Source organism: Crocodylus siamensis, chromosome 7 (genome assembly GCF_052110815.1).
Source record: "Crocodylus siamensis isolate JL-2025a chromosome 7, ASM5211081v1, whole genome shotgun sequence".
Classification (NCBI taxonomy): Eukaryota; Metazoa; Chordata; order Crocodylia; family Crocodylidae; genus Crocodylus; species Crocodylus siamensis.
In genome coordinates, this window is record NC_143401.1 from 26,462,713 (window position 1) to 26,489,289 (window position 26,577).

Consider the following 26,577-nt stretch of genomic DNA (forward strand, 5'->3'; position numbering starts at 1 on the left):
AAAAGTAGACATATGAGAAACACTTCCATCTCAAATTCTGTGCAGAGTTGCTAAAGTATCTGCAGCACACTAAAACTTTCACATTCAAGAAAGAAAGTCCTAAGCAAAGTGTTTTCTAAACTAAAACAAGCTCAATCTGGGTTTCTGTTATGAGTTCAAATTCCTTTATTTAAGATGCTTTTTAAAAAGCAGTAGTTGTGTCGTAAGTATCTGTTCTATGATGTACTCAAAACTTTCAGGCCTGCCTAGTTGTGTTATTTTTTATCATAAAATAATACCACAGTTGCAATCAGCTCTAGGTTTAAAGGAAATAAGGTAGAAGGGGCTGTTGAGAGAAGTTTTTGTTTAAAGAGGCTCTTCACCTTTGGAACCAAAGTTTCACAATGTTTATAGTTTAATTATTAGAGAATTCAATGCTTTGCTTTCTGACTTCCAACCGGTAGATATTTGCCTTTTGTAAAGTGAAGAGTCTGAAGCCACAGAATGCTTTTAGTTAAGACAGCTGTGTGACTGTCTTTCCTTGACTATATTCAATCTCTCCTTTCCAGTTGATCTGAAGCCAGCCTGCCCTTGGGTTAGGTTATGACTCATGAATATGTGGGCCTGTCAGTGAAAAGGAAAGTGTAAAGCTACAAGAAATGGAACTTTTTAGAGTAGGCAGTGAGCAAAGGGGGATATGAGGAGTAGAATGGGCGAGAGCAACAGGAACAGGAAGAGATTTTAAGGAATTGTGGTGGAGCAAAGAGATGAAGGTGGTGACAGGACATGAATAGATACTAGTTCAGGGAAAGATTGTAGGGTGCAGGGAAATGGTGTCTTTTGATTATGAGTCATTTTTCCTGGTCACCACTGTTTCAGTGACATTAATGAACACAAAATAATTTTCCTAATGTAGCCACCTTTTGATGAGAAACAGGATGAAAATTTGGGTATGAGAGAGGGAGAGATATTGGCAAAAGGCTTGTGGGTGCCAAAGGCTGGGTAGAGGGTTGAGGTATGTAACAAAGATGCTGGACCAGTATGTACGTTATTCATGTCAGCAGGTAGTAGAGCAGAGGTGGGCAAAATGCATCCTGTGGGCTGGATGTGGCCCACCAGGCCATTCTGTCTGGCCCATGGAGCCCATAAAAAATTTAGAAGATTAATATTTATCTGTCCCTGGCTGCCTGTCATGCAGCCCTCAATGGCTTGTCAAAACTCAGTAAGCGGCCCTCCGCCTGAAATAATTGCCCACCCCTGTAGTAGAAAGTAAGTGGAATCTCTTTCTGGCAACCAACAGGATCATCTGCCCATGTGCATCTGTGAGAGAGAGAAATAGAAATATATGTGTATATATGTGTGTATATGTGTATATATATAAGTGTGTGTGTGACTATATATAGTTATATTTCAGTATTTTATTTCTAAAAAGGATACACATCAACTATGTGTCTATTGTTTTTAATTTATTACTTACAGATCTTCATGATTTGGTCTTGTTAACATAATACTTGTGATTATTTCCCAAAATGGCAACCATTCCTCCATTTATTTTTCAGTTGGCCACTGGCAGAAGATTGTTTCAAATAGAATGGCTGTCCATTCTTTTAGCCTTTGCAGGTGGAAATGGAGCTAACCCTAGTAAAGCTGAACTGTTTTTCTTTGTTTTCCACATGACTGAAGCCAGCATATTATCAGATAATATGACTGTCCTTTTCTGTTCAATGGTTTGACTTAAGAGAAAGCTTAAATAAAGGAAGTGGGAAGCTGATGCATGCTGGCAGACTGTGGAGATATCCAGTAGCCTATGAGGTGCAGGAGGGAGTAATGGACATAGGATAGTTGGGATCAGAAATGCATAGTGCAGAGGACAGGAATGTGCTGTTCAGGGAGCAGTCAAAAGTGCAAGTAGAGACTTCAAGGGATTGTACAGGAACAAGGTTGGACAGGAAGAAGACTGAGGATAAAATTATGGGGTAGAGGTGATTGCAGGATTATGAAGTTACAATTTGAGTGGGACAGATACATTTCAAGTCATTCTGCAGCTTTTTCCTTGGGCTTTTAAGGAAATGGGTTATGTCTGAGACCTGGTATCTGGGGCAGGATGTATGGGCATTAGTTTAAATTACTTATATTAGTTGCTAGAATTCATATAATGCATGCTATTTGTGTGTGTGTGTTTTAAAGGAATGTTCAGCCTGTAGAGCTAAGGCTAAATGGCTTTACTGTAGTGATATAAATGTGCTATAATCCTTAATACTCAGATTTTCAGCTTTAGGCTAGTGATTCTCTTTAACATTCATGGAATATAATAGGCTACTTTAGAATTTCAGAGTGATTATGGGAATAGCCAAAGCTGCCAAAATCTTAAATGAATTAAAGCAGTTCTTTCACCAATATTTTTAAAGCAGTTCAGTCACTATTTTCTCTCTCTCTGGGTAAACCAGGTTTGAGGAAATGAAAAAAAAATGTAGTTACCAAGCATAATGGTAAGTCTTAATGCTGGTTTTGAACAACTCCAAATCAAATACGCTATGATAGCTGTAAATATTTTTAGGTGTCTGTTGATCACAAATGTTGATGCTGCTTCTCATCAAATGGGAAAAAATATACCATGGCAGCAGATTTACAGTAAGCCTCAGACAGGGCTTTTTTAGCCTGAGAGATCTCTTGGAGTGTCAAAGAGAAGCTGACTGTCTGAAAAATAGACAAGTAAGCACAGACATTCCTGATGCTCACTGTCCTAGTTTTTATAAATTAATTATTAAAAGCACATACAGATAAGTACACTTTTTCTTTTTTTTAAAGGAAGATGAAAGTGACTAATATCACTTTTAAGAGTTAACCGTATAAACCCTGAATCATCATTTAAAAATATTTTCTGATGGACCTACAGCAAGGCTCTGTACCAGCGGTCAGCAGTAATTTTTTGGCAGAGAGGCTGCAGTGATCCAACTTGGGTTAGAAGTGGGCAGGCATTAAGATCCAGTCACCGCCATTTCTCCTTGGGCTGGATCTGGCCCATGGGCCATAGACTGACCTCTGCTCCACCTGAAATCATTAGTGTTGGTTAGGGGCCCTGGAGAGACCTTGTGCAGAACTCCATGATGAAGTCCATATTTTAAAGGGCCTCTTACTGATTAAACCATAGTCTAGCACAGTAGTTACAGTATTTTGTGACATCTTAACATTGTCTGATTCATTCAGGATGTACTGGTGGACTCACTGAGTAGCTAAGCTTTTTCTGAGGGTATCTTCACAAAAGTGATTTGCATAGCATTTTCATCTTAACAAAAAGCCACTTCCAGAGGGGGTCCTCCTGCCACTGAGAAATCTGTCCCTTTATAAAGACCATTTTTAATATATTTGCAAAAAATATTTGTTCTCACGTTATTTTTTTTCACTAGTCCAGGAATTACCTTTTTGAACAAAGACGAGTTGGCAAATATGTTTAATTTGAACCTGATTTAGTCAGTGATAGCAAAATAGGCTGATCTAATTCATTACAATGTGGCAAGAGCCAGGATGGGAAACAGTTTTAGGCCTTTAGGTAGCCCTGATTACTGGAGTTGGGCCTAACTATCTGCAGCTGGCTTGAGTTACTTTCATGGGTGTGGCTGCTTGGATCCAAGCAGTTTACATCTCAGTGTTCTTCAGGCTGCTCAATTGGGCAGATGCCTCTTTGTCTGGCTCGTGGTTTCTAGGCCTTGCTTGAATCCTTGTTCCTGGTTCCTAACTCCAGCCTCAATCCTAGTTCCTGATCTCTGATCACCAGGTTGTGGCTTTAGACCCCTGGCTCCTGATTGCTAGCTGTCTTCTGTCTTGTGTTTTTGTCTTGTGGCTTTACTTGAATGATTGTGACCACTCCAGTCCCTTATAGCTACAACTCCTGCTCTGGATCTTCTAGCTCAGGGGTGGGCAGAGTACAGCCCATAGGCTGGATCCGGCCTGTGAGGGCGTTCTGTCTAGCCTGCGGGGCCCCTAAAAAATTTAGGAAATGAATATTTATCTGCCCTTGGTTCCTGTCAAAAATGACAGGAACCAAGAGCAGTAGGACCCAGGGGAAGCCTGATGGGCTCCCACAACAGCAGAGGCCCCGCCTCCCCAGCCAGGAGCCCCAGCAGAGGCTTCTGGCCTGGGACCAGATGGCTGCCCTGCGCTGGAACCTCAGGTAAGTGGGGGGGAAGGGCGGGGGAGGACCCTGGGCAGGGAAGGAGCGCCGGGAAAAGTGGCCCAGGAAAAGCTGAGCATGGGGTGGGGGAAAAGCAGTCCCTCACCTGCCCTCTGGCAACCCATCGGGGATGAGTGTGGTGACAGGAGCTGCAGCCCCCCCGCTTGTCGCACCGGGTAGTGTCTGCCACCACCGCCTGTCGGCTGCCCAGAGCGCGAGCCCTGGGCAGGCAGTAGTAGCAAACGCTGCCCGGCATGGCAAGCTGGGGGTGGGGCAGAGCTGCTGCTACCGTGTGGAGCCCCGACGGACGAGCCCAGAGCTAGCTGGGGCCCAGGTTGGCAGTGGGGCCGGGTTACAAGCTGGTGCTGAGCATGGGGAAAAGCAGCCCCTTGCTTACCCCATGGGCAGCGCCCTGTACTGTAGCTGCTTGCACCACCGGTGGGGCTGACTGTGCCTGCTCCAGACAGCCCCGTGTGGGCTGCGAGTGCCTGCAGCAGGGAGTGCTGGCCATGGGGTGTGCAAGGGACCAGTTTTTTCCGTGCTCAGGGCTGAGCACTGCCCCCCCGCCTGTACTGTGGGGCTGGGGGGCACTGGGAGTGAGCAGGTGCAGGACCCTGCAGGAGCACGGGGCCTGCACTGGTGTCCCAGTGCCAGTGGGGCCCGGAGCAGTGTGGCAGAGCACAGGATCCCAGGCAGCAGGGGCTCTATGGAGCTGGGTCAAGATGGTGACCAAGGGGCAGGACACCTGTCAAGGGGCAGGGCTACCCATGCAGCCTTCGACAGCCTGCCAAAACTAGGTAAGCGGCCCTCCACCCGAAATAATTGCCAGACTCTGTTCTAACTAGTGACTAGTCATGACTTCTGCTTGCTGTTTGTTGCTCTGCCTCAGTCTCAGTCCGTTACAGATCTCTTGACCCGTTTGCTCATGATAGCTTGACTTGTCTCTAGTTTGGACCCTTGTTTCCTGATCTTGCCTGTTCCTGACTCCTTAGCACATGATGCTCTAGTGTCAAGCCTGAAGGCTCATGTCCTGGTCGTCCCCTGGCACCAGGTGAGCATTAAAGAAGGGTGTAGGGTAAACATGTAGGGTGTAAATCTAAGTTAGGTTAAAGTTTAACCTTTTCCTGCTTTTGCTGGATAGCTCTTTAGGCTTAAACATAGGTCCCTAAGCAGCATACATGAGCATGTGGTTTTGAATCTGATCTCTGCATTCATGTCATACACTCTTTTTCTCCATCTTTTTATTTAGACTGGTAGAACCAAATCACAGAAGGACTTGAAAGAAATCAGCCTTTGTGAATAGTCTGTTTGTTTTCCATATGCTTGATCATATCTCTAAATGGCTTATTTTGGGTCTTAGGACAGTTGTTTGTTACCAGCTTTTGAGCAAACATTGGTTCATGTAACAAACCTAATCTTGACATTGAACCTGAAGTTATTTCCACAGTGCATAATTAATGTGGTCTTAGAAGTGGTAGGCTTTGGAAACTTACATGTTATCTAAACTGCACTATCTCTCTAAGCTGTTTGTCCCATTCAGAGTATCAGTGCCAAAATGCTAATTACAGACAAGGATCATTAGTTTCCATTATACAGTATCTCTTTTAGACGGTGGAAAATGATTAAATGAAGTGTCATAATCTTTCCTTATGAGGAGTATTTTCAATTAAGCACTCTAGTTATTGATTTTTTTACAAATTCCAGGACATAAAGAAACACATAATGACTGTATGGAGGCATCATTGTGTTCTGATTGGACTGCTAGTGTAATATTTTTTTGTGGTAACTAATGAAGGGATCATATAAGTACCCAATAAAAAGTTGCACAGAATAAAAATTATTTCTTAGTAGTGGTGGAAAAATAACCAACTTGAACTTGCTAGTAGGATTTGCTGTGAATCATTAATATTAAAATCATACAGTATCCCTGTCACTTGTTTGGCAAAAGGATTATCCAACTGTACTGACAAACTTCCAGAATGCTATTGTTACTACCCCTTAGGTTTGCTTTAAGTGTAGGAAATTGTTGGGTTTCATGGTTATATGATCTGGCCATTGTGTCTAAGATTGTGGGAATAGAATGAGAAAACAAAAATAAAGCAAAACCAATATAACAAGCAGTTCATATTTCAGGGAATCTGTAGTTTAATGTACTGTGGGGAAGAAATTATTTTGATAACTTTAAGTCTTGTGCATGTCTACATAAGAGCATTGGCTTGCAGCTCATATGACTCTATGTAGTTCTATTTCAGTATTTTGTTTCTAAAAAAGGTTACTGATAAAGTATCAACTATGTGTCTATTTTTTAAATTTATTACTTTTGGAGCAGGAATTCTTGATTTCAGCATTGCAGGCTCACAGATCTTCATGATTTGGTCTTGTTAACATAATACTTGTGATTGTTCCCCAAATGGCAACAAATGTATAGTGTTTGGTAAGAAAGAGGAGAATATAATCAAGTTCAGAAGAGGTTTGAGATCATTTGTTACAATAAAGAGATTTTTTATGACCAGTGGCAGACTACATCACAGTCTTGTTTCTCAGCAACCCTGGCAAATTAAAAGGCCAGTTCTTCAGTTTTGAACATGCATTAAATAGTGATTACATTCTCTGTAAGAGAGTTCAAGAAAATTCAATGAAAAGATTAATGGTTCAGGGGGCTTCACTGGCAGGGAAGATTTAGCTTTGAAAGAAGACAATACTGTAAGAAATAACATTCATGATGCTTTATTCTTTTCTAATCTGAACTAAATTTGGCTTTGCTAAGTTGTTATAGACCTACTAAAATTGTGACTAAGTAAATTATCTGAAAACTAAACTATAAAGAAATTTAGAAATGTAGAAATGTAGAATTCTTATCAGAATTCAGATCTCTTTGTATCTAATAGCCTCTGCTAACAAATTTGGCAAGCAGATCTTGTTTTCTTTAACCTGGCTAGGATGGTTTAGAGCAGGGGTGTCAAAGATCCAGCCCATACAGCTGTTCCATCCAGCCTGTGTGGCTTCTGGAGGGGCTGGCAATTTGGGGAGGGAGTATGTGGCAAAAACCAGAAATCTGGGGTACAGAGCCCTGTTGGGGATGCATTCATGCAAGGGACATTTTAGTAGATAAATATTTCAGGATGATAGCTATATTCCAAAAACCTAAAACCCCCAAATCTTTACATTTTATTTTGTCTGGTTTGAAATTTATGAAGTTTCTTTCCAATAATTCTGATAAACACCAAAGTGCTTAACTATCTTTTCTTTTTTTAGGTATGGGCTAAAGCCAAATGACCAAATCCTGGCAGAGGACAAACATAAAGAACTGTAAGTTTTATAAAAACTGACCTTTTGGATCATGATGCTAACAGTTACTCAGTTACTGCATGTCCCTAATATGTGTTCATGATATAAAATCATTACTTGTATCCAGTGAAATTACAAATGAAGAAACAAAAAATCCCCAGCAAACCCCACTTTTTGAAGGTAATGCACTGGTTAGTTGTTTAAACTGATAATATTTCATCATGCTTTTGCATACAGTCATTTATTGATAGGTTCAGATTATTCCTCATTGAAATATTTCCTGTTTTGGCTTAGCAGACTTAAGAACTCTTGGACATGACTGCCGAGAGATTTTAAACTACCCTCTTGTGAAAGTTTATATAGCTAATTATTAATTGCCTTCCAGTAGAACTGCCTGTATTTACTCAAATACAAGATGAGGTCCCCTTCCCACTCCCCAATGAGCATGGGGAAAAATGTTCTTTCTGTTATTTACATACAAGGAAACCTCATTAAATACATTGTCTGTCATTAAACTGCTGCCAAAACCAGCATGTGCTCAGTAATAGAAATCAGCTTATTAGGCTGATTTAAATGAAGCCAACACTGAGCATGACTATAAAACTCATAGCCCTTATTGGGCAAGCATTCTGAGGGGAACCTACCACAAACATAGGTTAGTGCAGTCCATCTTAATAAGACTTTATTTACTTGAAGACAACCCCCACCCCCCAGATTAGATTCTATATATGGAAAATTTATAAATTTATTATAATTTTCCAGGTACAGAATCTAATTATTGGAGGTTTGCCTTGACTCTCCCTCCCTCCCACTGCTATAGCAGGGAAAATAAATTTGAGAGGTCAAGTGGCTTTTTTGCTCTCTGCTTCTTCCCAAATTTTTCCCCTGACAGGCCCTTCCCCTTCTCTTTGCTGGCAGACCCTGCTCTCCCTGAGCACATGGATATGTGGAGGAAATTTGAAAACAATAACCTTGAAATTAAAATGTCAGTATAGGCTTCAGTTTGTCCAGAATTGATGCATATTACCTTTTTTTTTTTTTGAAACTGATGCAAGGCTTAGCACAGATACTTCATAAACCCACTTTTGAGCATCACTTTGGCAGCTACTTATATGTACAGGACTGCCTGTATGTATGTGTACTCCATATTAACACCCTTCCCCCCAAAGGATCCATGCCCTGATTAGCCCACCACTCGCGATTGGAACTGGGTGTTCTTTTCATGAGTCCTGGGATGCTCCAATAATTCATATGCAGATGAGGCACAGGACAACTTGGTCTTGCCTCACCTCGAGGAGGACATGGCTCCACTAATGATAGGAGCCAGGCTGAGGAGGGCAGGGGAGTACAACAGAAGGTGACAGCAGTGTTTCCCCATGTAGAATCTAATTACTGGGGCTGAGCTTATATTCAGGGTTATCGACTATTCAAGTAAATAGGGTATTTTAATTTAATGTAACAAATTATCGTTTTTGTTTGTTTGGGGTTTTTTTGCTTTTATATAAAAAAGCTGCAATTGATGTCATTGTTTTAAATCTGAAAGTTTTATGAGAAAAACCTGGAATCCTTGCTAGCACCTTCAGCGTGATTTTTTTAGAAGCCTATCAAGAATACTTTTGTTTTTTAGGGAACATAACTTCATTCCCATGAAACTTTTTATTTTAATAGAAAATGTCTTTACATTTTCACCTGTAATAACATTTATTTCCTTATGGCACTTGGGAACAGAAAGGTTACTTTTAACCTGCAGGCATTTATAGTCTCCTTTATGCATGGATCTGCTACTGAAATACAGTAGCACCATGAAATACATAACAAGTAAAAAAATCAAGAGAGTACTGTGTCCAGTTCTGGGCACTGCACTTCAGGAGGGATGTGGCCAGCATCGAGAAGGTCCAGAGGAGGGCACTCGCATGATCAGGGGGCAGCAAGGCAGGCCCTACAAGTGGAGGCTATGGGACCTGTTCAGCCTCCACAAGAGAAGGTTGAGAGGGGATCTGGTGGCCATCTACAAACTGGCCAAGGGGGACCAGCAGGCAATCTGAGCACTACCAGGAGTAACAAGGAATAACGACTATAAGTTGACAGAGAGTCAATTCAGGCTAGATATCAGGAGCACTGCTTCACAGTCAGGGTGGCTAGGATCTGGGACCAGCTTCCAAGGGAAGTGGTGCTCGCTTCTACCCTGGGGATCTTCAAAAGGAGGGTAAATAATCACCTTACCAGGGTCATTTGACCCCCACCATTCTTTCCTGCCTGTGGCAGGGGGGTCAGACTTGATCATCTGCTCATTTTTTATGACCAGTGACAGACTGGCTTCCGACCCTACCAGCTATGAAACTATAATCTATGTGGGAGAAAAGTTTTCTGAATTTTCTGACTCTTGTGCACCTGCCTTTTCAACTTTAATACCCATGTCTTCTGCTTAGGTGTTTGGTGTATAGTGATACTTTTCCCTCCCTTCCTCCCCACACCTTTCCTCATGGAAAAGTGAGAGGAAGAAGGATTACAAGGTCTGGATACTAGGGTAAGAACCACAGCATCTTAAATCTATCAACTCTCTTCTTATTAGTCATTTATCACTTAGGGTTGATAACCATGTAGTAGTGAACTATATAACTAGTGAAGCAATAAAATAAACTGTCTGCTAATTCAACCAGGCCATGTACAGGTATTATATTTCTATGGGAGGATCACTGCTCCCGCCATAGAAATTAGAATGTACAAACATTCATTTAATTTCTCTGGGAGGAAACATGCCCCGGTCCAGGAGAAAGAACTTCCTTGTTGACACCTGGAAGACCTCCTCTGTGAGAGTTGCTCTCACGGAAAGATTGCCTATGCATTGCTTAGCTCCTGTAACTATAGAATTTCTTAAAAGTTTTCTCTTCTATAAATGAACACCTATTTATACCCAGAAACTTGACCTTAAACTTTAAATCAAGTGTATCTGGATTTCTAATGTGAAGTGAATATTCATTACAAAATCCGTTTATGAATAAATTTAAGTCCATATGCATTCAAAATCACTCGAGGTTTGTTTTAGGAGTTGTGATACTAGGTCTTACAGCCTGGTCAGGTGAGAAAGTGCTACTTAGCCTTGTCATGGGTTGCTCAGCAATTAGGAGTACGTACTGTATTTGTTTGAACTTGACTCCAATTTAATTGTCTTAATCTTTCTAGTCAGCATTCTGTTTTGTGGTGTCACTATATTATAATTTTAGTATTGGTGTTCAGTTTCCTTTTGCTGTTCAAAATGCAAGTTTAATTTCTTTATAATTTCCTGTAGTGTACAGTTAATGGAAGCTTTTTTTTTAATTCCAAATGAGGAAAGACACTTTCCCTTTTTTTAGACAATTATCCCTCCTTTCAAGTTTCAAGAGCATGTTCTGCCCTGGAATTCTAACAGCATGTGAAAATACTAAAGTTTATAGCATTATCTTTTGTAATTGACAGAAAAGCAGAAGGATAACCAGTATTCATATACTTAACAAACACTTATGGCATTGAAAGCTTCTAAAAAAATAAGTTATTTTGTTTATCAGTAAATCTTACATTTAAGAACTGCTGCTATATGTTATATTTTGCACAGTTAACTAGTATCTGCTTTACAGAAATGGAATAAGATTAAATTAATTTCTTTCATAACCATTTGTAAATAAATGACAGAGGTATATCTGTACCTTGAGCAGCAGTGGTGCCTGGAGCAGCGTTGGCTGCTAGTGGCAGTGGCATGGCCAATTGCAGTAATGGTTCTTGTTTGCTTCCCCAACACCCAAAAGGCTGCTACCCCAGTCGTTCTCTCTCAGTTAAACTTTATTGTATCATTCATCACTAGTATATCTCTTAAGGTGCATTTCTAACATAAATTTCAACATTTTTTGTTGTTGTTTAATAAAAAAGGGTTGATAGTGTTTCCATGTCATGGATGGTGGATATGAAGGACAGATGTAAAGTAACTTGGCCTTGATGATGTAGTACGTTTGTGGCAGGATAAAGAATAAAGTCTATAGACCTTATTACTCAACAATAGTAATTTGTATATGAAAAATACTTAAAAGTAAGCAAGTATAACTTCTTCAGCTATTTTGGTGTTTAAAAACCCTTTTAAAGGGGAGGTTGCAGTGCTGTCACAAAGTATATAGTTAAGTGAAGCAGGCAACAATTTAAAAAAGGATAATCAAGCACCTGGCTCAACAAATGGTTGGCAGTCCAAATGGTTTACTGGAGTAGGCAGGCATAGTTTTTTGCTACTTAGTATAAGAAGTTGTTGTTATAACTAAAAATAAAATTATGCTTCATATCCATTTAATATTTAAAGAAAGTATAATAGAAAAATGCCACTTTTCAGAAAAATGCCAGTTTTCCATAAAAAATGGACACAAAAAATTGAGTGCCTGGCTTATTTAATGAATTGGGAAAAGCAGTCTAGGAAGCTAAAAAGAGACATTAAATATGCCAATGAACTTTATACTGATTGAGATGTCTGGAAAGAAATGTCAGGCAGTACTGATTGGTGTCTACCTAGTGTTACAGGAACTTTTTGACAAGTAGAATGAAAAGAGAGCTTAATAGATTGAGAGAAGGGCTGATGAGCAGGGATCCTGGTTTTCTTTGTTAAAAATCCCAAATTCTCTGATTAAAAAAAGCCCCAAACAACAAAATGTATGATTAAAATGAAACACCACTAATACCTATCTGTCCATCTGTCTGTCTATCTATCTATTTATCTATCTATCTATAATGTAGGTATCAGTTGAACACAATGTTTTATTCATATATTTACATTTTAAAGCAATTTAGAAGCCTATCAGTGCCTTAATCATTACAGTAAAAAAAATTCTAAATACCTGTGTATTTTAGTGTTTAATTTTGGTTTTTTTATCGTGGAAAATCAGAGCTTCCCCTGTCCCTTTTGTTCATCAGGTTGTGGGTCTAGGTACAGCTGTCCCCCTGTTGCTTTGTGGCCCTGAGCAACCCTTAAATTTGTGCCCTATCCCTGCCCATGCTGTTGCCCCTCACTCCCAAGGCACTCCCCCCGCCCCCACAAGCCTTGCCAGTAACCTCACTTCTATCCCACAGCCCCCGCCCCCTGCCTTGCTGGTGCCCCTTGCCCTCCCCCACTCCCAGCCCTGCCAGAGGCGGGCCCCAGCTGCCAGGGCTATGAGACCTAGTGGCTACATGCTGCCTGGTCCCTGCTCTCAATGGTGGTGCAGAGTTGTGCTTCTGAGTGGGCAGGGGGTGTCTCACTTTGGCAGCATGGCTTGCATGGGACTTCTGGTGGTAGTGGTGGTAGTGGCAGTAGCAACACCAAGTCCCTCTTGCCCTGCTCTACCCTCCCACACTGTGGAGGCCCCCGGGACTAGGGCAGCAGGGTGGAGAGCCCTGACCCCCACAGTGAGCAGCTCACATCTTTCCCTGTCCTGCGCACAAATGTGGAGGGGCATGAGCCCCCAGCCCTGCCCCACTCCCTCCCTCACCATGGCCGCCTCATTCTTCACCCCCTTGCATTGCCTGTTTTCCCTTACCCCTTCCCATAGACTTACCTGGAGGCAGCTGGCAGAGTGGCTCTCCATTGATCATCAAGGAGGACAGTGACGGTCTATAGTATACTTGAATATATGTATTTAAGATATCTATATTCTAATATACTGGCTAAGCTGAATCTGGTTGAGATTTCACTGAAAGAAGGGAACATTTTCCTTTGTGCTTTTGAAAATGAAAGTGGATTAGTCTTTCACAAGAATTATTTTTAAATAAAAAGCTTTTCTTTCTGATACTATCAGTTAGTTGTGGCTGTCAATCTCTAACCCTGCTAATTCCTCAACAAGCAGTGTAGGACTTTTGTGGGTAACCGCATAGAAACGGAAAATATATATTGACATTCATAGGACAGGATGAATATCATCTGGAGGTATTGTAAATTTGTTCTTTCAAGCCTGTAAGAAGAGAGGGCATTCTTTTGCCAGATTCTGGGAGACATTTTTTTTCCTTGTTACAATGTAAAGAGCCAAGTAGGCATCATACATCTATAGAAACTTTGCTGTTGAACTTGGTATGCAGATTTTGGAGCGTCCAAAAGAAGTGGGGAGGTGATGAACAAAGAGGTGCACCTAAGAGGGCAAATTGAAGGAAATGAATTAAGGCAAAGATTGAGGCTGCTGCTTGTGACCTCTTCTATATAACCAGCTTATAGAGCCAGCAGTTTGTCAGTGATGTTATATTAAAAAAAAAAGAAGTCACATGTAACACTTCTTACAAATGTAATGTATATTAAACTTTCTGCAAGTGTTTTATATATATTATCTTCACAGATTATACTTAGGGCACTGAATGCAAAAATAGCTTTAGTACGTTTGAAGTTAGTTCTTATAATATAGTCACTATTTTTGTGGTTAGTATATTCTTTTAGGGCTGAGGGCTAGGTAGTTAACTGCTCTTCTTGAAATGTCATTCTCCATTTTTTTTCTGTAATTCTACTTTCTTGGTTTTCTTCCCACTTCTCTGTTAATCCCTTAAAAATGTCATTTCAGATTCTTCATTAGGGCTGGCATGAATTATAGAATAACAAGAAATAAAAATTTAACTTTAGTACAATATATTCCTGTCTGGTATTGAAGGGGAACTGTCTGAAAGAATGAAAAATATCCATTATTATATTTTTTTTTTCTGATTTTATTCAAAACTGTCTGAAGTTGCTAACAGATGATGCCCTAAAAATATATCTCCTACATTGCTTGTGTCTACAAACATCTTTTTTTTTTTTAAGTCTTCTTTATGTTATGGCTAGAGAGAAAATTGTGTGCAGAAGCTAGAATGTGTAAGTAGAAAACAGGAAAGAAAAACATGTTTTTTGCAATCTCCACAAAAAATTATTGAACATGTCAAGCTCCTTAATAGTTTTAAGTGACTTGTCATGGTAAAACATTGTGATGTGTGTGAAAGTCAAAGATAAATAGCTGAGTTTGATAAAATTTATTTTTATAACGTTTACAGAAGTGCTTCCTCTTGGTACAGATAGAAAACATTTTTTACTCCATTACTGGAGTGGTCTATAATAACCTCTGTCATTTGTTTATAAATTTTATAATGTTAGATGGAGTGACCATCCATGTTTATGTAACAATATGGTCTGTAAACATGTGTAAGAAATTGCCTTGAGCCTAACACTTTTTCAGTGATATTGGTAGCCTTAGTGGCTGTAAACATAAGTAATAAAATTCCAAAGTATACATGATATCTTTCTGAAATAATTTCACAAATTTCAATGTCAGGTATTTGATAACATCCACTCTTTCCAACAGGCCCAGCCATATTCTAATGGAATTCCTTAGCAGATGTTATACGTTAGCATGGGAGAATGCCGTAACCATTCAAGAGGCCCGTGGCTCCATCCTATTCACCGCCCCAGCTGGGCAACCCCTGCCCCTTCCCCATTCCTGCCCTCACCATGGGGGTCTTGATCTGCCCCCTCCCCACCATGCCCTTTGTCTCCACCATGTCCCTTAGCCATCACAGATGGATGCTGCTCTCCAAGCTTCTGGGCTGCATATCAGCAATTGGATCGGTATCGGTCAATGTGGCTAGTTAATAATTGGCCATCAGTATTGACCCAAAAATCTTTATCGGTATACCCCTAGTATTTATAAAAGAGGATACAAGAGCACACCTCAGCATAGTACATCTTAGTTTTACTATAACTTGCATTTTATAGAAATAGAAGTGGGAGAAAAATGGAAGCATAAGTTGGGATGTAAATATCATTTAAAAATAAATAGAAATAGAAGTGGGAGAAAAATGGAAGCATAAGTTGGGATGTAAATATCATTTAAAAATATTTGTATAACCTCCTCTAATTTTATCCGTTAAATGATTAACCAGTAACACAGCAGTTGGGACACAGTTGCTGCTGGGAGCCACTCCTGGCTGCCAGAGCCCTTTGACTGAAGGGAGGTTGAGGGAGGAGGCAAGCCAAGCCAGACAACACAGCCTTTGACTGGGAGGGAGGAGCACCTGTGAATGAGCAGCTAATTTCTAAATTGATAAGTCATTAGGCTGCTCCCTATATTCCTCTTAGGCTTTGGGTACTAGTTCCCTTTCCCCTTCCTCTTCCGTTCCCCTTCCCTTCGCTCTTTCCTCCCTTCCTCCTGCCTGCCTGCCCTGCTGCCTTCTGGTTCGTGCTGGAGTACTGTGTGGATTTCCTTCCCCATTTTTCTCCCAGACTGCACCTGCCCTGAGCTAAAGATAACCGGTAGGATAATGGGTTATCATTGTATGTATTGGTTAAACGATAAAAAGTTGTTCCAGGTAACTTCTTTAGGTATTTATGCATGTACAAGATGCAACTTGTGACCACTTCTGAGGGCCAGAGGAAGAAAAATATCACATGTTCATGTCGGAATCAAGGTGTCTTCTTTGTTTTTTTTAATTTTAAATTCCTGCACAGAATTCACTATCCTTCTTATTACTCAAACATTACAATAGTCTATTTCAAATCACTTAATTATTTATATTATATATATTAACAATAGATAAAAATTATATTGTGATTTTCTAATGCAGGATGGAAAGAGGATGGAATGATCCATTTAGATTTTTGTGTGTAATGATAAGATATCTGTGACATTAAAACCACTGGTGTTTTGGGTTTTTTTGCTTGCTGCAGGCAAAAAACAGGCAGCGTGATTTACTTTTCATCAGTAGATAATGTTTTCATGTAGGACAGTTGCTGTAATGTTAGAAAGAATATTGAAGGACAGTGCAAGTTTAACTCATTGAATACAGTTGACTTGCATTTTTCAAAACATTTGTTAATTGGGAAATCTAGAAGATGCCAGCATTTTAAGGGGTTAACACAGTACTTTATCTCACTGATCATAAGCCTTATTTTGGACAGTACACATTGTACTGTTTATACAACTTTTATTTGTGCATTAGATATTGACTAAACATTTGATATGAACTGCCCTTTTGAAATAGTTTACATAGTTTGCTAAACCTCCCCTCTCTTCTCCTCCCTTTCTTAAACATGATACATGTGGATTAACTTTGAGGGGGAAGGGGGTGTGGTCCAGCCCAATGCCATGAGGGAAAGGGGGAAAGTCCCAGCCCCAACCTGGCCCCACAGGGGGAAGGGGCCTGGCCCAGCCCTATACAGTTTGGGGGATAGGGACATGCCACAGCCTCATCCAGTCATGGAGGTGAGGGCGTAACCTGGCCCCAGCCTCCTGGGAGGGGCTTGGGGTTTGGGAATTGGGCAGTGGGAAATAGTGGTTGTATTTAATGCAGCTGCCTCCTGCCACCAAATTTTCTGATTGTGGGGAGCCCTGTGGGCCAGGTACCTACAGCTCCGTGGGCCACTTTGGCCCACAAACTGCAGGTTGAACACCTTTGTTCTAGACCAATTTATCAGGATTCAGAAACATTTTATAAAAAGATACAATTGCTTAATTTATCTTTTTACAAAAAAAAAAATGTAATTTTTCTTCAAAAGCCATTGGTTATGTTAGAACCTGATTCTTGGCTTTATGTTGCTGTCATGGTGCAATGCAGGAGCTTCCCAAGATAATTTACAAGCCATTGGTTTTAACAGATGAATAAAGTATAAGGTCCCATGGTTGTAACTATGGCTAGGGATGCAAGTTGCACATAAACCAGTTTAACTGATCAGAAGACTGCTTTAAACCTGTAACAAAACATAGGTTCAGTGCACATAAACTGGTTTCAAAATGGCCAAGACTGGTTTAAGATAAACCTGGTTGAAAGTAATGTCAGACTTAACTGATTTGGGTCAAACTGGTTTATGGAACTTCTGTCCCAGGCCTTCCTGGTTCAAGTTAAATTAGTCTCCCAGCATGCTTTTCAGCCCTGGGCTGGGCTATGCTGTCTGCTTCAGCGAGCAGGGCTGGCCCCACCCCTCTCCTTCCTAGCCAGAGCTCTGGCTAGCTGAGAAGGAGGTGGCGGTTTGCAGGCACAGCAGTGTCTGCCTGGCTTCCCTCTGTCCCACCCTCCCTTCACTCATTGCTCAAACAGGGATTCTACCTCTCCCACAGCAAGGACCCCAGTTGCACAGACCCCAGCTGGCATCTGGCTGTGCCAACTCCCATGCTAGTTGATGCTGAGAGGGATCTGTTTGTATATCTCTAATTGCACTGGAACAAAGGCAGACAGAACTGTATCTGTTTAGGGCTTTTTGGAACTAATCAAGAGGTCAGCTGGTAATGTCTTCCTTATAAATGCCTTGGGAAAAGTTGTTTAAGAAGAGCTTGAATTAATGAGAGGCTTTTGTTTTCTTCATGGGCTGATAAGCTTTGTGTTTTGATGGCTTGCTTCAAAGGCTGCAATCTGTCAATGTTCAATAGGGGACAGAGAGGGGTGTGAAAAATGATCTGGTTTGCAATGAATGCAGTACCTGTCAGTTTGCTGCAGACAGTATGAAGAAGCAGGGAGAGTGAGATATGAATAGCTGGGTATAATAAACAGATGCATGAAGTCCACACAAACAGTCCTTCCTCCCCCTATCCACCTTTGCCTTAGAGCACTAGCCATGGGTCAGGTCTGGCAACACTCCCCACCCCTTGAGCAGCGAGGGGTGGGGGTAGAGGGTAGCCTGGCGATGGCCGCTTCCCCCTCCTCCAGGCACGTCCTGGCTGGGGACTTGGGTGGGATCAGGGTGGGGATTTAAATCCTTCCATAATCATAGCATCCTCCTGGGGCCTGGTTCACTTGAAAATCGGTTCAATCTCTGCAGGTTAGACTAACCTGTAAAGATTTAATCAATTCAGGCAAGGCCTTTTTGAATGTCTGTCGCTAGCCTATGTGTTCTTATTGTGTTAAGTGCCAGTGCTTAGAAGTCAGAAATATAAACGGAGCATTTCTCTTTCCATCCTGCATTAGAACATCTCAGTATAATTCATTTAAATCATTTGTTATATATATTATTTGATCTGAAAACATTTTATCCCACTTATATTGATTTGTAAATAATAATAGTTTCCAGCTGAATAATAGTTTTAAGCTCAATTCAGTTATTTAAAAAGTACTAATTTTTTCATCGTGTAATCTGGAGAAACTCTCATGGATCTATGTGAGACTTCTAATCTTGTGTGCTCCTGTTCATACTGATGCTTGTAATTTGTTTGTGTTCAGAAAAAAGATCTGCTTGAAGTCACAAGTATCTTAATGCATATTCTGGTACAACTTGAACTCTTCAATAGGCTTTCTTTGAAACCTGTCACCTGTGCATATACTGAACAGAAAAGTATATTATTTAATTAATAGAACCTTGAGGGGTTTTTTGTTTCCAAGATTTTTGGATCTTCTGATTAAAATATCTGGTTTTAATGAATGACTGCCACTTGTGACCCAGCTTCTGCTGTGAGCTACTGATCCCCTCTGTAGCACCCTGAACACCCATGTTCTGTGCCTCTGCTTACCCTTGACACTGAGTGCTGTCAGTTCCTGTGACAATGGGGAACAGTGAACTTAATGGCAAGGGTAAGCAAAGGTTGACTTAGGGGAGGGTCCAGGTCACAAAACAAAGAGGGCTGGACAGTGTGACAGAAAGTGGCTGCACATGGTGGAGTAATGCAGGACACAGGGTGAAGAAGGTGTCCTCAGCATTGCATGCTGCCAATCCCCTTTACTGCACGGCCAGCTCCAGTCTCTTTCAAACCACAGGCCTTTAGCTGATAACCCCATTCTAGAAGGCCATTCCTTATAGAGGTGCTGAGCTCTGCTTAGTTTTAACATGGGTGATACTGCAGACTTTATTCAGTGCTGCTGTTAGCGTGACTTTCTTAACTGGGCCAATAGGGCAGGCCAGATGCATAGTGGCTAGATCCTGCTTCTATCACTTATTCATTCAGTGGCTTTGGGAACCTCTGTCATATTTTTAAATTACTTTACATATGAGTTGTTTCACCTCTTATAGGGAGTTTGGAAAGACTTGAGGTTCTAAGAGGTTCATAGGCATTAGTATGTAATGGCTTGTGTATCCAACTGTTACATCTTCGAGGGGAAAAAAGAACTCTGCGGGCTCACTGTAGGAACATGGACCCGAAGTATCCATCTAAGAGAATTTACTTATTTAATAACACACTGTTGCTTTATTAACTATATAGATTTCTTCTAAAAAAGATGATGTAATTCCTGTTATGATCAATGTATTCACGGTTTATTTTTCTTACTGTAAACTTCATGAAATAAAAAGATTTGTCTTTACAGTCTCCCTTTATACAGTCCTTCTCTTTTTGGTAGTCCTCCTATTTTTAATTCCAGGAAGTACATTATTACAAGGTCAGTTTGACCAAGTATAGTAGAAAAACATGCGTTTTTCTGTTGCCTAAATTGCTTTTCTTGCTACGGTTCCAGATCAAACATTGTTTGGAAGAAGAGATTAAAGCTCATTGCAACTACTGATGATGGTGACCCTGTTCAGTGTCTTTGATGTTAAAGCACAAGTGCTTTATTGTTTATCTACTCCAAAAGATACTTATGGCTGGAAATGTGGATTCCATCCTCACAGGCTAAGAAGCATTGTTTAAAACTAGTATTCAATCATTGCTAAAATATGGCTGCAGCAAAATCCTGAAAGTTTGATTGTTTTGTGTGGGTATGGAGCCAAAGTGGATTCAGTGTTTGTTTCAAAAGCATTGTTTTGAAACTAGGTACTGCCTATCTGTAAATATTGGCTTAAAATGGTTTGGCTGCTGGTGACAATAGAAAAAGTTGTTTTTGCCAGTTTTTTGGCTAGGCAGAATTTCTAACCCCCTCACCTCTCCTCCCAGAATGGCTTTCAGCTTTATTTTCCTTCTGCTTTCCTCTGAAGAGTTGGATGTTGGTCATAGCTAAAAGTGCAAATTTCCTTGGAGTATGCTGGTACAGGACCTAGAATTCTCTTGATGCCTGGTCCGAGTTCTTCTGTGCTTGGGGTGAAGTCAGTTGCCAGATTTGAGGATGGAAAGGAAATTTCAGTCTGAGTCAGGTTGGCAAGCATCCTGGATATTTTGACTTCCTCAAGCAGTGCACATGGTCCTCTTTCTGAGATCATCTGAGTATATTTTAACCTAACAAAGTGAAGTGGCAGTGTATTGGTGATCCCCTTTGTCTCCCTTGCTCTTTATCTGTACAACATTGTAAGCTTTTTCTCCTTTCATAGAGTGTTTTGTGGCTATAGCCTGTTAGAGAAGTGGATGCTCTTGCCGGTCCTTTGAAGAAGGGTTGCCTGTGAATGGGGGGGACTGGACTCAGTGGCCCCAGGAGGTCCTTTCTAGTCTCTGTGTTTATGTGTTTCTTTCAGACTTTCTTGACAAATAAGAGCAATTGGAGTTTTGTGTTTTCCTGTGCATTACAATTGGTTGTCTTCTGTGGTGATGAAGATTGAGGAAGATAAAGAATGACCACTGATTTCCTTTTCTTTCAGTCCCACTGTTGGAGGTGCTGTAGTGGGGAGGGAACTGCGCACAATTCCTGTAAGATGGAGTATCTGCCAGGTGGTTACCTTGACTTTTTTGCTAAGTCCTTTCCAGTGAATTTCATCTAAATAAGAGACCCAAGTTACTGAATTATTGGCATAAGTAGCAGAAAATAGCAAATTTCCTAGAACAAAATGCTGTTTGTGTAAAAATAAACCACAACCTCAGACTTATGCTTACTGAGTCATCAGCTACTTTTCCATTTCTGGTGTAAGGCTAGAATGATTTGACTAACAGTCAAAATGAATGGCCACAGAATCAGAATAACACATGAAAACACTGCTTTAGAAAAGTCTCACTCCCACAAGCAAATACTCTCAATAAAGAAGTTTGTCATAAGCATACTGTGTGCAAAACAGCTTCATAAAAGTATACCATGAATGTAAAAATGACAGAGTTAAAATTATTGTAAAATCTAAAAGTCACAATGTAAAGGTTTCATGCTTAGTTGCAACTCTGCCCAGGTTTGTGAATGCATTGCAGTAGTTTTCTAATTAAGCTATCCCATACCACTTATTTGTTTTCTGTAGGATTCTTACTTCTTTCAGCGGCAAAAATAGAGGATCAGGGAGAGAGGTCTCTGTCTTTTCTGTTTAAATAATGGGATTATTTTTACTGCTGCTTTGTATTTCATTTACTTGTCTCCTGTTGAAGTCCTGCTGTGTCTGTGAGCACCTCTTAGTGCATTGGTTGTCATCACACCTCTGTGAGGTAGAGAACTATTACTTTCAGTTTGCAGCTAGACCTCTGGAGAGACAGAAGCCCATGTTTAATATCATATTAGGAATGTGTAATGGAGAGAATTATAGAACCCAGATCTCCCAGTGTAGAGCACAAATACTACAGGGCCACTGTTTATTTTCTTACTTATTCTTACTCGCCACATAATAGCATAGGTAGGAATCATACTTTTTACAACTTTTCCTGAATGATTGTCTGTGGAGGAGAAAACAAGGTGTGACCATTTACTTAATACTGGTATCAAACCAAGAAGGTACAATATATTAATAAAGCAACTAGAGGACATAATCAGCATTTAAACTACAGATATCTTGCAAATCCTCTTTGTATAGGCTGCAGCCAGAAATCTAGAGGTCTTATTGATATGTAGTTTTCCTTAAAGATGCTATGTTTTTGAGACAGTAGGCCAAAGAGAAGATGCAGTTAGTTAAGCCCCACCCCCTGCCTCTTTTGAAACATCTTAGAAAGAACATGAATACAAAGCCTGGTCTTATCTGGTTATCTATCTCCCACTATTAGTGTATATTGTTAATACAGTTATGGAGAGACATGAATCTTTGACTGGCACCTTCTCTGCCAAAGCTGTTGATAATTGTCTTATTGAATGTACCTGATTAAATTTACCTTATTTATTTATTTTTGCATAGACAAGTATTTAATTTTGTGTACAACTTAGCAGAGCTAATTGTAAAATAATTGATGGCATTCCATTATTGCATGCTATTTTCTCATCTCATTAAAGAATGTATTAATTCTCTACCCTATGCTTTTTGGTTTTAATGAACTATACTTGTTACTAGTGTTTTTAGATTAGGCTGTAATACTCTCCTGTTCATTGATATGGTTGTTTTAAATGGAAATTTACTAGAAAAATACCCTTTAAAAAAATTAACATGTAGGGGTATAGTTTTGTTGACACAATCTTTTTAAGTTTTAGAATTAGTATCACTCGAAAAATTGAAGTTGCCATTTTTTATGAAAAAAGAAACTATACATAAAATTATTGATGTATAAAAGGACAAATTTGCCCTTGCCAGCTATAAAGGCGCATTTGTGAGGGCACTGTTGACTTTGATGGTGAGCAATGTTTTTCTCTTGAGGGCCGGAATGATCCAGTTCGGGTCTGGTGTGATCTGATACTAGGACCTGGTAAATCCCTGTAAAGGTTTTTGTGGCTGAACTAAAATGGTCTTAAAATATTTGAAGGGTTTTTTGTTTTTTTAACTTGCTGGAAAGGTGGGCAAATATACTGTTGATAAAACAGTATTGTTTACTTTTAGTTTCAAACTTTTTAAAAATTATTGATGGAAAACATAACAATAACAAAAGGCAGCACAATTATTAAAAAACCTGTGCCCCTTTGCTCTGGAATTAATCTGATCTTGTTCTTTCAGTTGTTGGCTCCCTCTATTGAATGCCTTTAAAATTGCAGTTTGATTGTTGCTAGTTCAACGGTGCAGTAAAATTAAAGATTGGTTTGTGTGCCCAGATGAACAATTGTATAGTAGGCCTCAAAATTTCTATCAAGACTTCATTGTTTCAAAAAACAATTTCTAAATGCCACATTGAGAGAGAAATAAGAACATTCAATTTTGTGAAAATTTTGGTTACTAAAATCTCATGGATAAAATTTCCAAGAAATATGCGACTTGAGTAAGGTTGTTTTACTGTACTTTACCTTGAAGTACCTGTTTTTAACATTTCTGCTTCTATCAGAGATAAATAACAAAAGTGTTAGTGAAATTTTACTTATTGTTTACACATTTTAATCAGTTGTTTGGAAAAGTTAATTTGTAGGTTTGTTCATGAAGTTGTCAAATTGTTTATATCCAAATTCATGAATATGTTATTTCAACAAAACCTTTTGACTCAGTGTTTCATGTCTATTTTCTATGCACCTAAGTACACATGCACCCCCTAATTAGTAGAAAACAATACTACATTACTGTGAAATAAAATATAAAGAACATTATTCTAACATATAAGCACCAGGAAGTAAAAATAACCAGTTTAATTTTCCTGTTCAAGTTATGTGACATGAAGGGAATAAATTATAGTAAAAGCTTTGGTATCTGGCATGAGTGGGAAAAGCGGGGTGCTGGTTATCTAAAAATTCCAGTTATCTGGGCTTGCGTGCGATGGCGGCAGAGGTGTGGGGTGGAGAATGGCAGCGGCCACCGCCGCGTGCGAACTCTTCCCGGCTGGCCGTCTTCCCGGCTGGCCGTCTGGCGCCTGTGCAGCATGCAGAGGGGAGCCGCTGCCCTTGTCCTGCCCCCAGCCCTGCTCAAGAAATACTTGGTACACATACTGGAAATTCCAGTTAATGGAGTATTCCGATTAGTAAAATGCTGGTTAACACAGCTTTTACTGTAATACAGTAACATTAATAGTGTAAGGCAGACTTTTACTTTTCTGAAACCTCAAAATAAAATTTATTTCTGAAACCCTAGTGTTGTCACAGGGTTGGGATATCAGCAATAGTTTGTAAAATGGAGTTTTCCTTAAAATAAATTAGATTAGTTAAAATGTCTTAACTGAAATAACACAGCTGTCAGTTAAGGTGGTTTTTTTTTATTATACTTCACTTTTAATGGATTTCAAGGATTCTTACTATGATGCACAATAAATATCTCAAAATACAGGTAAGTGAGGCCTGAGGAAGCATATTAAGAGATCTAAAGGCTTGCCTATGTCTAACCATACCAACCATGCAGTTGGTCCAACAGAAGATATCACCCTCAAGAATTCATGCTTTTGCATATCTTCTGGATCATCATGGCAACAACATTGCTTCAGCACCATCACTGTTCCTTTATTTCACTTAATAGAAAGTACTAGATCAGTCAGTTGGCTTATTTGTTTCTTTATTATTATTATTTTAAAGATCAGATGCAAAACAAAGCATAAAGACATAAAAAGATATGTAACAAATATGTAAAAAGAAAAAAGTCTGTAAAATAAGGAAGATGCTTGGCTATGTTTAAAAAACAAGAAACAACCTTTCCCCTCACATACACAAAATTTGTAAGTGACTTTTGAGACCTTCATTACTGTCTATTTAGGCACTTGACTGCATCTTGGTCACTTGTGTATAGACTTGTACTCCCTTTGGATCACCTCTGGGCAAAGGTGTGGTTCAGAGTGCTGCTGAAGGAGACTGGCTTAGGGGTAAGCAACAGTCTCTTTCTGTTCAGGAAAATGGTAAACTTCTGTGAGACTTTAGCATGGCTAAGGTGGAAACGAGAAGTCCACTGTCTTATTTTGTTGATCTTAAATCTCCACTCTTGTGTAATAAAAATGTATGATATACTTGTCTTAATTAATGTTTTCCTTGATCTGTTTAAAGCCTTTTATCCTAAGCAGATTTCATCTATGCACTTGAAGACTCTCATTACTATAGTTGTTGTGTCAGATAGTCCAAAAGAGCACTGAACCATTAGAGTTTTTCTTTTCTTTTCTTTTAATTTATGGGTAGCATATTTCAAGCATCATTCTGAAGTTTCTCTTAGAGTAGCATCTCTATTCTGATAATTGTCCAACAGGGCAATAATTTAGTTACCTTTACCTTTTAGATACCTTTAGAAGACTAGTTTGCCATGTAGCTCAGAAGCTGGTTAAGTCAATTCATGCAGCCCCAATTTTCTCAGTATTTTTAAGCAGTTCCCTATATTATGTGTGGGTGGTTACACTTGATCACATGTAGTACTATTTGCTATAAAGCAGTGCTGCTTGACACATTCAGCCTGTGTGCTATATGAGTGGTGCAGGACCAGACTGCAGGTTGGTATAATCCAGCTTGAAATTCCATGTTATTTGACCTGCAGGGCTCCCACTGGTTCCCTGCTGCTGCAGGTAGGATTCTGTCACTGCTTCCCCACCACCAAATTTCTAGACCAGTGGGGAGCTCCTTGGGCTCGATCTGTGAGCTCCTGATGGCAGAGTTCAAATTAAACTTTGAGTATTGGGGGGGCCTGCAAAAAAAATTGAGCTGCCCATCGTGATGCCGTAATAGAATCAAGAGACCTCCCACCACCCTGGTTATGATTTTCAAATCTTACAGGGGGGCTCAGTTCTCCCCATAATTCGATCCCTGCCTGATGGTATGAATCTGGCCCATGGCTGCAGGTTTAGCACTAATCTAAAGCTTTTCTGCAGTAGTGTAATCAAGACTGTCTGAAAGGAACCAAGTTAGGAGGATCCTCCCCTGACCCCCTGCGGAGTCTGTGCCTCAGCAGCATTATCATGCCAAAACAGTCCCTGGCTGCTGCTACTTTAAGAGTACACAGCAGCTGTAGCCCAGCCAAGCCTGTGGAGTTCCCCAGCAGGTTTGACCTGGACAGCAACTCTGCTTGTTACTCCACTGCCTTCCTGTTAATCCCCCAGGGTTTCTTTTTCTGTGGGTCCTGTGGGATCCCGTGAGATCAAAAATGTGGGAGCTCCTGTATGTTGGTGACGGCAGTCCCTTGATATTAGGATTACAGTCTTGCAGTAGATAGGGAAGTTATCAGGGAGTATGGAAATGTCTTGAAAAGGCCAATCTGAGATTGGCATGTTTGACTGCAGATATGGCATACAGTCCTTGAAGGAAGGAGTAGATCCTGGTGATGTTGGGTGACAGCTCTTTTCCTTCATCTCGCTTGGAGTACCTCATGATATCATTGGGGAAGATTCGGTACTCAAGTCTCCCAGGTATTGATGTTAATATTGAATTTCTTTCGATAGGCCTTCAGAGTGTCCTTGAATCTCTCCCTTTGCCCACCTCTAGAGCAATTACCATTGGTGAGTTGGGAATAAAAAACTGTTTTGAGAGCTGGTTGTTAGGCATTCTTATGATGTGTCCTGTCCAACAGAACAGGTGCTATATAAATGCAGCTTCCATGCTGGTAGTGTTTGCTTGAGCTGGAACGATGGATTCATTCTTCT

The 26,577-nt window shown here is 40.2% G+C and overlaps 1 protein-coding gene across 4 annotated transcripts in view; it reads left to right on the forward strand.

Moving 5' to 3' along the window:
* ADK (adenosine kinase) overlaps positions 1 to 26,577 on the forward strand; it is a 577,699-nt gene that overhangs the window by 57,361 nt on the left and 493,761 nt on the right. For all 4 annotated transcript variants that reach the window (XM_090058441.1, XM_090058442.1, XM_090058440.1 and 1 more), the window contains one exon: positions 7,406 to 7,459. In XM_090058441.1, the coding sequence (XP_089914567.1) occupies positions 7,406 to 7,459 (54 nt within the window). The remainder of the gene's footprint in view (positions 1 to 7,405; positions 7,460 to 26,577) is intronic.